Genomic DNA, 16,318 nt, shown 5'->3' on the forward strand with positions numbered 1-16,318 from the left:
TGCCTCAGTAGACGAGTCCTCAAGCGTCCTTTCTACCGCCGTAATACTTTCCTTGATTAACAATGCCACAGTTAATCAAGGAAAGTATTACGGCGGTAGAAAGGACGCTTGAGGACTCGTCTACTGAGGCAGTATGGGCCGAGGTTGAACCCATAGCTTTTCAGACTCAGAGACGAGAGTGCTTCCCACGGACTTCCGGTTGCGACTATGCGGAGCTAAGCCGCACGTTCGGCAGCTCTCGCTTCAAAAGGACTTGTGGGCTCTTTTAAGGGCCCCAAACGGCGCTGATTCGACGATTCCCGGTGGATAAAGGGGTCTGGAGCAAAACCCCCGGGATTTATGGTTCGGACTCGAAGTGGGGCAGGGAGAAAAACGGCAGCAGCTCCCCTGGAAAAGCGGGGGAAGGTGGACAAAATGGCGGCCGGTGGAGCCCCTGAGGAGTGGAGGCAGTGGGCGGAGGAGCAGCAGGCGGCCCTTCTGCGCTATTTCACGGAGCTGAAAGGGGAGTTGTTGGAATCCCTGAAGGTGACGACGAGTAAGCTGCTGGAGACCCAGACAACCCAGGGTGCAGCGATACTTGAGTTGCAGCAGCAGGCCTCTGAGCGCGAGGAGGAGGTCTCGGCCCTCGTGGGGAAGGTGGGGATACACGAGGCGCTTCATAAAAAGTGGCAAGATCGGTTCGAGGAGATGGAGCTTCGGTCACGGAGGAAGAACCTGCGGATCCTGGGCCTTGAGGAGGGGCTGGAGGGGTCGGACCTGCTGGCCTATGTGGCCGTGATGTTGAACTCGCTGGTGGGGGCAGGATCCTTCCATCTGCCCCTGGAGCTGGAGGGGGCCCACAGAGTACTGGCCAAGCGGCCTAAGGCGAATGAACCCCTGCGGGCGGTGCTGGTGCGGTTCCATCGGTTCAGTGACCGGGAGTGTGTTCTCCGATGGGCCAAGAAGGTGAGGAGTGGTAAGTGGGAGAATTCAGTAGTGCGTATCTACCAGGACTGGAGTGCGGAGATGGTCAAGCGGAGAGCCGGGTTTAACCGGACGAAGGCGGTGCTCCATGGAAAGTAGGTGAAGTTCGACATTTTGCCGCCTGCGCGCCTGTGGGTCACCTACAAGGACCGGCATCACTACTTTGAGTCCCCGGAGGAAGCGTGGGCCTTTGTGCAGGCTGAAAAGCTGGACTCGAACTAGAGATTGGGGGCTGTGGGAGTTTTTCTATTTCTGTATCATTGTTTATGCTGTAGCGGGTTATTCTGTTTGTTTATGTTTTTTCTCTCGCTTTCGGACGATGTGGGTTATGGTTTTGTGTTCTAAGGGGGGTACTGGGGTTTGTGGTTGATCTGTGTCTTTGTTTGTACGGAGTTGGTGGTTGGGTTGGGACTGCGGTTTGGGAGCTGCGTTGGTGGGGTGGGGCAGTGTGAAAGCGCAGGCTTTTCTCTGGGGTGGAGCTGGTGGCGAGGGGAGTGGTTCTTAGACCGGGTTTCCCACACTGAAGCGGTGCCAAGGAGCTGATGCAGGGGAGGAGGGGGGGCCTCATATCGGGAGGGGTCGGAGTTAGAGCGGGAGCTGCTGGGGTCAGCAGAAGTCAGCTGGCTCACGGGAGTAGTGGAGGGAGATCGCGGCTAGGAGGGGTTCTAGCCTGGGGGGGGGGGGGATACCGGGTTGCTGCTGGATTGGCCAGGGAGGAGTTGGTGCGGGTCGGGGGGGTCGGGGTGAGGTTCTATCGCCGTGGGAAACGGGCCGAATGGGTGCTGGACCTTCAGGTCAAGGCGTTTGCGAGTCGACAGGTGGAGGGGTTCCCTTTGCTGCCCCCGCGGTGGGTAAGGGATAGGGTGCTTTCGGGGGTCTGGGTCGGGGATGGGAAGGTGTCAGACATCTACCAGGTAATGCAGGAGGTGGTGGAGGCGTTGGTAGAGGAGCTGAAGGCTAAGTGGGAGGTGGAGCTGGGGGAGCAGATTGAGGAGGGGACATGGGCGGATGCCCTGGAGTTGGTGAACTCCTCCTCTTCATGTGCGAGGCTTAGTCTCATCAAGTTCAAGGTGCTGCACTGGGCCCACATGTCCGGATCTAGGATGAGTAGGTTCTTTGGGGACGAATACAGGTGCGTTAGGTGTTCGGGGAGTCCAGCGAACCATGCCCATATGTTCTGGGCATGCCCGACACTGGAGGAGTTGTGGAAGGGGGTGGCGAGGACGGTGTCGAGGGTGGTGGGATCCAGGGTCAAGCCAGGATGGGGACCCGCGATATTTGGGGTTTGGGTGGAGCCGGGAGTGCAGGAGGCGAAAGAGGCCGATGTGCTGGCCTTTGCGTCCCTAGTAGCCCGGCGGAGGATCTTGCTGCAGTGGAAAGATGCGAGACCTCCGAGCGTGGAGACCTGGATTAATGACATGGCGGGATTCATTCAGCTGGAGAGGGTCAAATTTGCCCTGAGGGGGTCAGTACAAGGGTTCTTTAGACATAGAATTTACAGTGCAGAAGGAGGCCATTCGGCCCGTCGAGTCTGCACCGGCTCCTGGAAAGAGCACCTCACCCAACGTCAACACCTCCACCCTATCCCCATAACCCAGTAACCCCACCCAACACTAAGGGCAATTTTGGACACTAAGGGCAATTCATCATATCCAATCCACTTAACCTGCACATCTTTGGACTGTGGGAGGAAACCGGAGCACCCGGAGGAAACCCACGCACACACGGGGAGGATGTGCAGACTCCGCACAGACAGTGACCCAAGCCGGAATCGAACCTGGGACCCTGGAGCTGTGAAGCAATTGTGCTATCCACAATGCTACCGTGCTGCCCCAACGGGAGGTGGGAGGTGGCAGCCTTTCCTCGACTTTCTGGCTCAACGATAAGGTACTAGGTCAGCAGCAGCAGCAACCCGGGGGAGGAGGGGGGAAAGTGGGGGGGGGGGGGGGAGGGGGGGGGGGGGTTTAGGGGGATAGTGTTTAAGTTAATTTGCTTATTGTTAATTTATTTTGTTGTTTATTGGGCTGGGGGGAGGGGGTGGGGGGGGGGGGGGGTTTGTTATATGCATTGTTACGGCTGCCGGGGGGTGTTTATTACTATTATTGTTATTGTTATTATTGTTTTGTTGATATATACTTTTCAAAAAATTACAATAAAAATTATTTTTTTTAAAAAAGCATAGCTGCCTGCCATTGGTGCAGAACACCGGCTTACCATTGGCCCTGGTCGGTCATGTGCCTCTCGACCGGTTGGTTGAGACCAGTCATGTGACGGCTCCCCGATTGGTCGAGAGGCTGAGTTAACCCCGCCTCCAGGGCGGGGTATAAATACCCAGCACTCCCGGCAGTCGTCCTTCTACTGTAATCGACCGCAGGGCTAACATCTAGCAGATTAAAGCCATACTTTTGTTCCGGAAAAAAAAGAGAGTGCTTCCCACTACGTATGGTAAAGTTACCCTAGTCCCAGATGACCATAGGCTGCTTTCCCCTTTGACAGGGAGCGCTGACTGGTGGTGATTTAATCTGAGGATCACCACACTTCAGGCCAGGGGCAAGGCTGAGAAGGTGGGGCCTTCATGAATAACTTCAGCCGGTAGCGGGATTGAACCCGTGCTGTTGGCCTTGCTCTGCATCACAAAACCAGCTGTCTGGACAACTCAGCTAAACTGGCCCCCTCCAACCTACAGCTAACATCTCACTTGCAAGAAAAGAACTGCTGTCGGTACCTTTTCAAATGACATGAAACTGCACCAAGTATTTTCAGCCATTGTGTAATCTTCCCTTGCACATCACACAATCCTTTCATAGAACATACTGTGCAGAAGGAGACCATTTGGCCCATCGAACCTGCACCGACCCACTTAAGCCCTCACTTCCACCCTATCCCTGTAACCCAATAACACCTCCTAACCTTTTTTTGGTCACTAAGGGCAATTTATCATGGCCAATCCACCTAACCTGCACATCTTTGGACTGTGGGAGGAAACTGCAGCATCTGGAGGAAACCCACGCACACACGGGGAGAACGTGCAGACTCCGCACAGATAGTGACCCAGCAGGGAATCGAACCTGGGACCCTGGCTCTGTGAAGCCACAGTGCTGTCCACTTGTGCTACCGTGCTGCCCCTAATCTTTCCTTCAATAAAAAGCTGCAGAAAATATAACTTCCTCCCATCCTTTTTTTCCAATTAAGGGGCAATTTAGCATGGCCAATCCAGCAACCCTGCACATATTTGGGTTGTGGGGGCGAAACCCACGCAGACACGGGGAGAATGTGCAAACTGCACACGGACAGTGACCCAGAGCCGGGATCGAACCTGGGACCTCGGCGCCGTGAGGCAGCAGTGCTAATACTTTCTCCCATCCTGAGTGGCCGATGCTCGACAAATGATCACTCATCTCGCACGATGGGACTCTGCCCCCATTTGGGCAGATGGTGCTCGAAGTGTGGTTATATGGCAATGCAGAACTCACCAACAGAGCAGGAGTGAAACTTCCAGTAAAACCCGCCACAGGTTACACTTAGAAACGTTTCTATTAGATTGCGCACTGTGTCTTTTCCAGTCTGATATCTGTACCATATAAAGTACAGCCAGCTGAAAGGGCTGTAAACCTGGGGTGAGATTCTCTAGCGTCCTGTCAGTGTGCTTCTCGGCAGTGAGAGTTACCTGCCGTTGGGATCTTCCCACTGAATCCTCCCCACGCTGCCGGGAAACCCTCGCTGGTGGTGCGCAATCGGCAGGACCAGAAGAACCCGCTGATGTGGACAACCCGGGAGCTCTCACCCTTTATCTTTATTTCACATACTTCTGGAATAGGATACGACAAAAATGCAGATGTTGCTGCAGATGTAAAACAGACCACAGAAATCTAACCTGCAGAGTGGAATTGGTGACTTACTAGCAACAATACGGAGAATGAAGCAATCAAATCAAGCAGCTATTTCACAGCAACGTACAAGAAACCATTAGGCAGACAGAAAGAGATCTGTAGCAATGCTCCGCAACAGTGCTGTGGATGTTGTTCAACATATGTGTATTGTTGTTCCACTTGGATGATACTGGAAAATGAAGTCCAGGAGAGAATGGAGGATTCAGTTACACCAACAAATCAGGGGCATTTGCCAATCCTGTTTGGAATCCGAGAGAACAATGGATGTTGGGCCATTGGGTATACACAAGACTGAGAGTGATAAATATTCAGGCCTTCAGCGAATCAAGGTACTTGGAGATCAGGCAGGAAAGTAGAATTGCCGTCGAAATTCATGAAAGGCTTTATTGAATGGGGGTGCAGATTTAAGGGCTCATAAATTAAATGGGAGTGGTATTGACCTTTTCCTGGACGTTCACACTATTACTCCCATCTTCTCGTGATGAAGGCTAACATCTGCCTTCCATGCTTACTTGCAGACATTTTGTGATTCAGGCACAAGGACACCCAGGGGTTCCATTGAAAAGCAGAAATTCCCAGTCTCTGCTCTTCCATTTTTCCTTTCCAACTTTACACTTCCCCACATTGTTAAATTCCAACTGCAATGTCTTGGCTGTATAGTTAACCTGATGTCTCTTTGCATCCTGCTCACAGCTTACATTCCCACATAACTTTGTATCATCAATACACTTGGATACATTACACTCAGTCCCCTCATCGAAAATATTGATACAGATTATAAATGTTCCAGCACTGTCATTAATTCCACCTCCTCCTACATAATAGTTTGCCTCTTAATATCTCGATGACAGGGCAAGGTCCATGGTGCAAGATTTGAGAACTAGAAATAGCGTTAGGAGGGGGGGGGGAATTAAACAAATTGGGTAAATTATCAGGCTTGGGTTTTTAAATCAGCAAATTGAGCGACTAGCCATTGATGTGAGCCGTACAACTGAGTCGAAGTGTTATTTGAGATGTTGGAAAGAAGTGAATTTCTGCAATTCATTATGTCTTTCCAGAGAAAGTGGAAGAGGGCAGTACTGACCACAGTATTATTAATAAAATAGGAACACACATAGACAGTCAGCTGATAGTGCTTTTGAACATCTACTTACCTGTCTCACAAAGCTGTTGGATGTTGTATCCGAGGATGTGCTACCATCGGAACGTTTAAATCGACTTTTCCTTTTGGCATACTTTCCCTTTTGAACAAAAGAAAAAGAAAATTAGGTTAAAAGGTTTGTGACAAATCAATGAGTAATTCTTTAGAAGCGGATCTGTAAACCTGATGTTTTTTTAAAGGCTCACTTGGTACATATTGTGCCCAGAGTGTCTCTGAGCCATACCGTCTATCAAGGTCCTCTGTTTGATCCTTCGTCTCGCCCCAAGTTAACGGACGTAGTGATTGGGGTGCTGCAGTTAGCTGCAGATGTGGGAAGGGAAAATTGGAGCCAGAGTTCCCATTTCAGATTGGCAATCGGTGATCGTTCTCAGAAAGTGCTTGTGTTCGCTCACCTCGCCAAAATTGGACTGTGAAAGCCCAATATTAGGGGCTGGTTTAGCTCACTGGGCTAAATTGCTGGCTCTTAAAGCAGACCAAGCAGGCCAGCAGCACGGTTCGATTCCCGTACCAGCCTCCCCGGACAGGCGCCGGAATGTGGCGACTAGGGGCTTTTCACAGTAACTTCATTGAAGCCTACTCGTGACAATAAGCGATTTTTATTTTTCATTTCAATATTCCTGCCGTGCAGTTGTACAATCTGCCACTTTGATGATATGCATAAAGCAATTCTGTATATAATATTCTACACGACCTCCGACCAGCAGGTGGGAGTGTGGCAGTGTAAATCCACCATGCGGCTCTGTGCCTCGAGAACGTGCAGACTCCGCACAGACAGTGACCTAGCGGGGAATCGAGCCTGGGACCCTGGCGCTGTGAAGCCACCGTGCTAACCACTGTGCTACTGTGCTGCCCTGGCAATGGCAATGAGAATTTTTTTCTCTGAAGGTCATGTGTATGTGGAACTCTCTTCCCCAGAGGGCAGTGGAGGAGGGGCCATTGAATATTTTTGATGGAGTCAAAGGTTATCAATCGCAGGTGGAGTCTGGAGTTGAGGCCACAATCGGATCAGCTGTGAATGATCTTACGGAATGGCAAAGCAGGTTTGAGGGGCTGAATGGCCTACTCCTGGTCCTAAGTTCATATGACATTCCCCCCCCCCCAACAAACATGCGGCCAATCATTAAAGATTCAATTAGCTTTTTGCTTCAGCAAAACAACCCTCAGACATCAAACCATTTCTAGATTGACCTTTATCCACCGTCTAGTTTTGGACTTTTCTAAAGGTGGCAGTTCTCGGCAGACGATGTATTCCCAGGCCTCCACTAATGTGGAGCTGAGCACGATTCTGCTCCAATCTAACTGGTCACCAGCCCCCTCTCTGCCCCTCCACCACCGCACAACACCGCAAACCCCTTAGCCCAACCCAACTGGCAGGGGACGTGCATGATTTCAGACAGTCCGCCAAAGAACTTCACACTGGGGAACGATCCTTAGATCTGCAGCTTCTGATGTCAACTGTCCCTTGGTGACATTGTCTGCATGTGCTTAACTAGGCTTCCAAAAGTGTATTCCTTGGAGCCAGGAGTAGTTTTGAGAATTTTTTAAAACATTGACGGGAAAATTCCTTAGAAACACAAAAATCGCTTATCTGATTGTCAAAGTCCTCATTCAAATCTACACGAGTGTTGAGTCAAAAGCTAATTAAAATTTTCTGTCACATGGACAGACTCAGGCCGGCACGGCAGCGCAGTGGTTAGCAGTGCTGCCTCACGGTGCCGAGGTCCCGGGTTCGATCCCGGTCCCGGCTCACTGTCCGTGTGGAGTTTGCACATTCTCCCCGTGTCTGCGTGGGTCTCACCCCCACAACCCAAATATGTGCAGGGTAGGTGGATTGGCCACGCTAAATTGCCCCTTAATTGGGAAAAAAAATTAATTGGATACTCCAAATTTGAAAAAAAAATGGACAGACTCAGGCGTCGAAAGACGAGAGGTCCAATTAGTGACAACAGTTAAAATTTAGTGCAAATCTAGGCTTCACTTTCAAGTTGACCTGAATTTAATTAAATGAACGGGAATGGGAGGATGCTCTGATCAATTAAAGACATGCTTTTAACTCAATTTCAACACCAAAATGGAAAGTTGGTGGAGAGCCAGGTTCGTTCTTTGACCCTGAACTAGAGGATGAAAATGTGACATTAACAGTTCATATTTTGCCTGGATTCAGTGGGAAGCCCTTTTTTAATTAAAACTGTAAAAACACAACACTTTGATCAGGTTTAAGTGCCTGATTCTTTCATCCCTCAACCAAAGGATCTCGTCCAAGTCCATGAGGTGGCAGCTTCCAAGTTGGATGGAGATAGGTTCCAGCTGCCTGTGCTTTTTTTTATTGTGCCTTGCACTGTTGGAATGACTTTCAAAAGTGATTTCAGAACTGAAATGCAGTGAATGGAGGATGGGAAACCAATGAGGCAAACACAGGAGCAGTCAAAATAACCTAAAGTTACTCTGGCCAAGATTGTCTTTAATCAAAGGAAGACTTCTTCAGGCACAGGAGAGACTCAAATGAATGCGGTGTGAGCATGGTGGGCTATTGCTTTCTACCTCCTCAATGACGTTCTGTGATATTTATCCAACTGTGGGGAATGAGATAGGAAGGGGAAGGGAGAATTAATCATCCACAGGGAAGTGTTCCAAATTTCCAAGTTTATTTCCTAATTTCCTGTGCAGTTCATGCATTTCTTGCGATCATCGACAAACATTCAGAGAGATGTTCTCTCCAAGCGTTCCTTGTACACAGCTGTGAAAGATGTCGAGGGACCACTGGGGATAGAGTTGGTGAAATAAGTCTTTTCCTAGGGGTGAAATTAGTAGAAGTGTGTATCTTCTGCAAGATGCAACTCGGCAAAGCTTCTTCAGCAGCACCTTCCAAATTCGAGACCCAACCCACCTTGGAAAGACAGGCGCATGGGAACAATACCACGTCCAAGTCACACAGATGAGATTGATTATCAATTGTGATTGATTACCACTCAATAAGGAATGGAAAAGATTGGCCAATATATCTGCAGTCATAGTGTTAGATTCTTTATAACTGAATTAAATATAAAGTGATATGAATAGAAAGCCTACACAGAAACCTGGATCCTGTTTAGATTTGTCTATAGGTTCCTGTTTACAGATTTAGGCTGGAGGGCGTAATACATTCAGACACAGAATTTGCTGTAGTATTAAGCAATTGCTCACAGCTTGAAGGTGGACCTCTAGTGGACAATTACAGCTTCCAGTTTCGGTTACAGCACAGCAGTTTTGGGTTGAATAAATCATGGCATTAATCTTAAAAGGCGGCACGGTAGCACAGTGGTTAGCACTGTGGCTTCACAGCGCTAGGTCCCGGGTTTGATTCCCGGCTTGGGTCACTGTCTGTGCGGACTCTGCACGTTCTCCCCGTGTCTGTGTGGGTTTCCTCCGGGTGTTCCGGTTTCCTCCCACAAGTCCCGAAAGACGTGCTGTTAAGTAATTTGGACATTCTGACTTCTCCCTCCGTGTACCCGAACAGGCACCGGAATGTGGCGACTAGGGGCTTTTCACGGTGACTTCATTGCAGTGTTAATGTAAGCCTACTTGGGACACTAATAAAGATTATTATTATTACTACCATGTAGCATTGAATGCCATGTAACATACTTGGTTAATGCGGCCTTGATGTCCAATTTGAAATGAGCTTTTGACCGCATATCTACTTGACCAGCTACTCCCAATCCCTGGAACATCATCCTACTCTGCCCCGTCTCAGCTTCTCTGCTGCTGAGGCCTTCCATCAATACCTTTGTACCTACTTCTTAGACTTGACTATTCCAACACGCTCCTGGCCAGCCTCCCATCTTTCACCTCAACCAACTTCGGGCCACCCAAGCATTCGCTGCCCATATTGTAACTTGCACCATGGCCCGTTGATCTATCCACACTGGGTTCCAGTTTCACAATCTTAAATTTCCCACCTATGTTGCATTGTTGTGGTTGTGCCTCCTGCTGCCTAGACTCCACACTGGGGAATTCACTCACTGAACCTCTTAAGACACCCAATCAGGATCCACAGGGCTTCTAACAGGAGCCAAATCTGTCTGGAAAACAAGTATTACTCTGTGCCAGTGGGATGTAGGATGGATTGAGAGCTGAATGTTTTTTATGTCTTGTTGTTTAATTGGGAATAGAGATATAATTAAGGGTAGTGTATTTACTGTAGAGTAGTATTATTTAATGGGTAATTCTGAACTCTTTCTAGGTGTTTTATAAAGAGTTTAATATTGTGTTAATAATAAAGTTTTGTTTCAAAATACCAAATCCCTATTTCTTTGTGCGATCACTCCTTGGGTGAATTATTCTCTCTGCACAGTCTTACAAAATAAACTAAAATATTGGGGGTTTCGGTCCAGTATTCTGGTCTAGGATCGTACAGGAGAAGGAGTGAGAGAGGGAGAGTGATGGAAAAGATGGAAGAGAGTCTCCCACAGGCCACACGGTGATAACTAGACAAAGGAAAGAAAGATCTACGCCAGTTGTTGTCAAATCCGCCAGTGAGCTGGGTAATGTTGGTGGTGCAAAGGGAATTGACCCTCAACTCTTAAATTCATCTCCCTGGTAATTCCCGAGCCTCTGCTCAAGATGTAACCGAATAGCCATGGCTGACACCGGAGAACAGGGGGAAAGTAAGCAGATTTGGCACAGATTACTCAAGCGTTCAATCCCGTGGTGGCACTCACTTGGCTCATACCAGGAACCATGACTTGCCTGTGGAGAGATGCCTGGGAATCAGGAGGAATTAACATTTACAGCAGATATCTGCTCCAGTGTTTTCTTTTTTAAAAAAAATAATTTTAACTGCAACTAGCTAAATTTGTGAAAACTTTTCATATCGTTCCCAATTTGTTTTACTAATATGGACAGCAGTCAAGGGCCTCAAGGCAGTTTTCAAGATAAAATGGATGAAATCGTTGAATGTGATTCCCAACACATGAACAGAAATATCAGAATTCCAGGCAATATGGTCACAATTTGTCTTATTGGCCGTAAATGTGTGGACCTGGACAATGTTTCTTAAAAATGTTTTTTACATTTATTGTTAGTTGATGGCACAAGGGCTTGGCAACACAGACACAATGTTTTCGGCAAGAGATTTTGTGGTTGGGGGCGGGGGGTGGGGTTTGTTGTGAGTTGGGAGGAAGGACTTTCTCACAAAGCGAGTGGTACCGATATGGAACCCGCTGCCTGCAAGGGTGGGGAAGTGGAGGTGATGAATGATTTCAAAAGGAAACTGGATTGACAATTGAACGTGATCAGGACTATAGGCTAGAGCGAGGGAGCGGGACTAAATGGGCTGCGCTACAGAGGAGGCAGCATGGACAAATACATTGGAGCTTCCAACATCACTATCCACAGCTCCCGACTACAACATGCGTGGAACGGAGCAACACTTCAGACTCCCTGAGTGAACAGTGACACACCACCATCGCGTGACTACATCACCTTCTCATACGTCCAACACAATTAATCAGGGAAGAGCTTCCCAAGGCACCGAGGGGACCATGGCAAAGCCACCCAGCTAGATATGTGCACAGGATGATATTTTGATGTGGCTGAACGAACAATCCTGTTGTACACCCACTTAAACCGGCTCACAGAAATGTTAAGATTCCATGTGCAAGACTATCCATAACCCTCTGCCCCAGCAAAACTCTAAGGACTGTCATCAAATTATCCCATTCCATTAAATGCATGATGCTGCCAATAGGTGCTCAGGTATGTTGGCAACCCCATGTGCCCATGTATTCTCCTGCAAGTGCGTGGCAAATCTGTACTGTAAATTCACAAAATACACATATGTAAGTTGGGCCAAGTCCCATTCACCTATCACCTCTACATACATATAGAGGAATAACAGGGTAATGAACTTTGTCCTGACTGTGTATAATCTCCCAGTACCACTTTCATCCATTGATTTGCTGTGAAAAAAATCTGTGTAAATCTCGTTAGAATAATATTTGGACAGTTTGACATCTCTGGAAATATTATTTTAAAATCGCATTAGCACAGTTATTGCGTCATTCAGGAATGTAACTCAGGACAAAAGGATCCTCACAGTCATTCTTCTGCCCTAATTTGGGAACTTTGCCATGCTGATAAATGGCCTTCACAGGGAAACAAACCTGCTTTTGAGGCTGCCTCATTTGTGGTAAAGCTGCCTTTAGATTAAAAATATTTACAATTTGTTGTGTTGTTTTCGCACAAGAAAGATGAAGCTGAATGAAAATCCCCCCAACTCTGTGATTCAATGTAAAAGTGGCTGGTGGCTGAGGTGACGCCAACTCCTACAGTTCAGTAATCAATGGACCTCCTGCCTCTGCCAAACACTGTAACTACCACTGCCCTTTCCCTTCCCTTCCAGCGGTTAGCACTGCTGCCTCTCGGTGCCAGGGACCCGGTTTCAATTCCGGCCTCGGGTGACTGTGTGAAGTTTGCACTTTCTCCCCCTGTCTGCGTGGATTTCCTCTGGTTGCTCCGGTTTCCCCTGTTGTGGGTCAGGGTTTAGAGAATCCCAAAATGTATCATGGAGTTCACCTGACACACATCTTTTAATAGATTGTGGTACGGGGAGCACACGGCCCACTCTACAGGTGTGGTACAGCAGAAATGGACCAGTATTTTTTCAAACAAACCAATGTTTATTCTATGAACTCAAGTTCACCTTTTTAAAACAATCAGTGAATATCTTAGCAACCATTAATTCAAAGATAACCCCCAAAAACTACAACACTAAGTAATCCTTTACGCTGTCTTTTTAACATCCAAAAGACTTAACAAACCTTTGAACAGGAGCACATTAGGTTCACATTCACAATTGAGAACATTTATAATTCTGAATTCACCAAATGATCCAGAGATAGTCTTTGGATGGCAGAGATCAACAGGACAGCTCTTTGTTTAACTTCCGCTGCAGCTCACTGGAAAACCTAGACACACCCAAGCTTTTTCCCGAAGTGAAACTAAAACCAGAGCTCAGCTCCACCCACACTCTGACATTACTGCAGTAACATGAGCAGCTAACCATCTCTCAAAGCGACATTCTCATGACACCTCTCACAGTCCAAAGATGTGCAGGTTACATGAACTGGCCAGGCTAAATTGCCCCGTAGTGTCCAGGAGTGTGTAGGTTAGGTTAAAGGGTTATAGGAATAGGGCAGGGAAGTGAGCTTAGATGGGGTGCTCTTTCAGAGGGTCAGTGCAGGTTTGCTGGGCTGAATGGCCTCCTTCTGCACTGTAGAGATTCTATGATTCCCATGCAATTACTACCCTCTTCCTCTCTCTGTAACCAACCCCTACCACCTTCCAGTAACAAATAACCCCTACCCATAGCTGACCCCCACCCAATAAATAACATCCCCACCCATCCCAGTAACTAACCCTTTATCCCTCTCAATCAACAATCAATAGACCTGTTCCAGTCGATCATCTTCCCACTTCTCCCAGTAACTAATCCTGCCCCCACCCCCCTGCTGCCTCTCAGTTATTAGTCATTCCTCTCCCCCATTTCTGGACCTCAAGCCATTTTGTTTAGTCTTTGGAAGGAACTCAGCCCAAGCTATGATCTGTTCCTGGTTTCCAAGATTCAGTCAGAAATCAGTTTTAGTTCTAAGAGACTGGGAGACAAATTATGCCTCATTATAACATTATATATTGGGCAGCACGGTAGCATTGTGGATAGCACAATTGCTTCACAGCTCCAGAGTCCCAGGTTCGATTCCGGCTTGGGTCACTGTCTGTGCGGAGTCTGCACATCCTCCCCGTGTGTGCGTGGGTTTCCTCCGGGTGCTCCGGTTTCCTCCCACAGCCCAAAGATGTGCAGGTTAGGTGGATTGACCAATGAAAAATTGCCCTTAGTGTCCAAAATTGCCCTTAGTGTTGGGTGGGGTTATGGGGTGATGGGGATAGGGTGGAGGTGTTGACCTTGGGTAGGGTGCTCGTTCCTAGAGCCGGTGCAGACTTGATGGGCCAAGTGGCCTCCTTCTGCACTGTAAAATCTATGATGATAAAAACAGAAATTATTTCTCATTATCTTCCATTGCTATGCGTGACATTTTTATGGTTTTGAAGGCCATAACTTTTTATGCCATTATAAATATGCCCTCAACGCAATCCCGATAGGCCTCCTGTACCGGCCTGCTGTCGGGCTGAGCCAGTCAGGAGAGTCCCAGGCTTGATTCCTGGCCTGCACAGGGATGGCTGTTGTCAGTCAGTGGTGACAAGTAGACTGCTGCAATTGGCCTTATCGTGGCTCAGGAGAGAGAGAAAGAACTCCGGCCACATTCCCCCTCACAATCCTTGAGGGGCATCGATGGGGTGGTGGTGTGTGGAGCGAAGGTGTCTGCGATTGTCACCAAAGTTACACAATCAATTGCAAAAACAACATACCGCAGATGCTGAAAATCTGAAACCAAAAAACAGAAAATGCCGGATATGCTCAGCAAGTCTGGCAGCGTTGAAACGTTAACCCAATTTTGCTCCATCCACAGAGGCTGCCAGGCCTGCGGAGAATTATTTTGGTTTTACTGCACAGCCTATTTACTCGTGTCCATTCTGAATGGCCAGCTGAGCGAGGCTCTAGATTGCTGACCCTTGTAAAACTCACAGCAACAGGACAGGAGGGAGGAAAGGGATTGAAATAAAAATCACGCCATTCACGGCAAAAAAATTATTGTTACTTCGTGATAACCTACCACAAAATCAAACAGATTAGTGGTCAGATTGAGTTTGAATTCGAGGAAAGAAAGTGATCTAAAATAGACTGTGACTAGATGCTGCACGCAAGGGTCCTTGTTTGTGTGAAATGTGCGTGAATTCATTCGACACAGGTTGGATTCAAACTCCTGCCAGTGCTTTCCCCTCCCTCATCATCTGCGAGTGACTGCAATGTTTTCACTGAGGCCGTGTATTAAATTAAAAGCAAACACTGTCCCGTTGTCATGGTGTTATATTACAGCATTATTGGTTTCGGTGGATGGAGAAGCCTAATTTACTCAGCTCCCTTCACGTTCAATAAATAAATAAATAAATAAATATAGAAACAAGAGGTCGCTTAACCATTATGACCAGCTCATATTTCAGTATCCTGCTTTATTGTGTCAAAGTCCATCAAATTCTCAGAATTTCAGAGGCAGCTCCTGTGTGTTTTGAATATTGTGGCTCCCTGAGCAAGGTGCGGGTTATAAAGCTTCCATCTGTATGGAATGCAGACAGCAAGAACATGTGGAGCATACAAAACACCTCAAAATATAATAAAGGTTATTCCCCGCTACTGGGCTGCTGGGGTTTGCTAACATAGGCATTTTGTTCTTCGGTGTTGGCTGTTCAATGTTTTTAATTACAGACATTGCCACTGCTTCCCTGTGACGTCCGCTCACACTTGCCCCGTTTAATTATTATAACAAGTTGTAGACGATGAGGTGGGTACGGAACAGGGGCAGGAGAGGCAATTTGAAAATCCATCCTCATCCAAGCTGGGGCGGTCCTTATTAAAATATGCAGATTTGGCTCCAATAGCATCACTGAGGTTCTGTTAGAATTGTAACCCAAGGCAGGAGTTGAGAGAACGTTGGTGGCTTCCTTTCCAGGCTAAAACATGGAAGGTGGCAGTTTTGGCATGATGTGATTGATGCTAGAGGTTCCATCACATGATACTCCCAACCTTAGGTTCCTGCCATTGGTCACCCAGCATGCCCATTCTCCCCAGAGGCTCCAGCCATTGGTCACCCAACATGCCCATTCTCCCCTTAGGTTCCTACCATTGGTCACCCAACATGCCCATTCTCCCCTTAGGTTCCTACCATTGGTCACCCAACATGCCCATTCTCCCCTTAGGTTCCTACCATTGGTCACCCAGCATGCCCATTCTCCCCAGAGGCTCCAGCCATTGGTCACCCAGCATGCCCATTCTCCCCAGAGGCTCCAGCCATTGGTCACCCAGCATGCCCATTCTCCCCAGAAGCTCCAGCCATTTGTCACCCAACATGCCCATTCTCCCCTTAGGCTCCTGCCATTGGTCACCCATCATGCCCATTCTCCCCAGAGGCTCCAGCCATTGGTCACCCAGCATGCCCATTCTCCCCAGAAGCTCCAGCCATTTGTCACCCAACATGCCCATTCTCCCCTTAGGCTCCTGCCATTGGTCACCCATCATGCCCATTCTCCCCTTAGGCTCCAGCCATTGGTCACCCAGCATGCCCATTCTCCCCTTAGGTTTCTGTCATTGGTCACCCATCCACACTTTAGGCTCCAGCCATTGGTCACCCAGCATGCCCATTCTCCCCAG

At 48.1% G+C, this 16,318-nt stretch overlaps 1 protein-coding gene across 1 annotated transcript in view; it reads right to left on the minus strand.

Moving 5' to 3' along the window:
* Positions 1-16,318, minus strand: part of LOC119953960 (voltage-dependent L-type calcium channel subunit beta-1-like) — a 309,597-nt gene that overhangs the window by 268,987 nt on the left and 24,292 nt on the right. The window contains 1 exon segment of the mRNA XM_038778682.1: positions 6,008-6,094. Within this exon segment, the coding sequence (XP_038634610.1) occupies positions 6,008-6,094 (87 nt within the window).

Source organism: Scyliorhinus canicula, chromosome 19, assembly GCF_902713615.1.
Source record: "Scyliorhinus canicula chromosome 19, sScyCan1.1, whole genome shotgun sequence".
Lineage (NCBI taxonomy): Eukaryota > Metazoa > Chordata > Chondrichthyes > Carcharhiniformes > Scyliorhinidae > Scyliorhinus > Scyliorhinus canicula.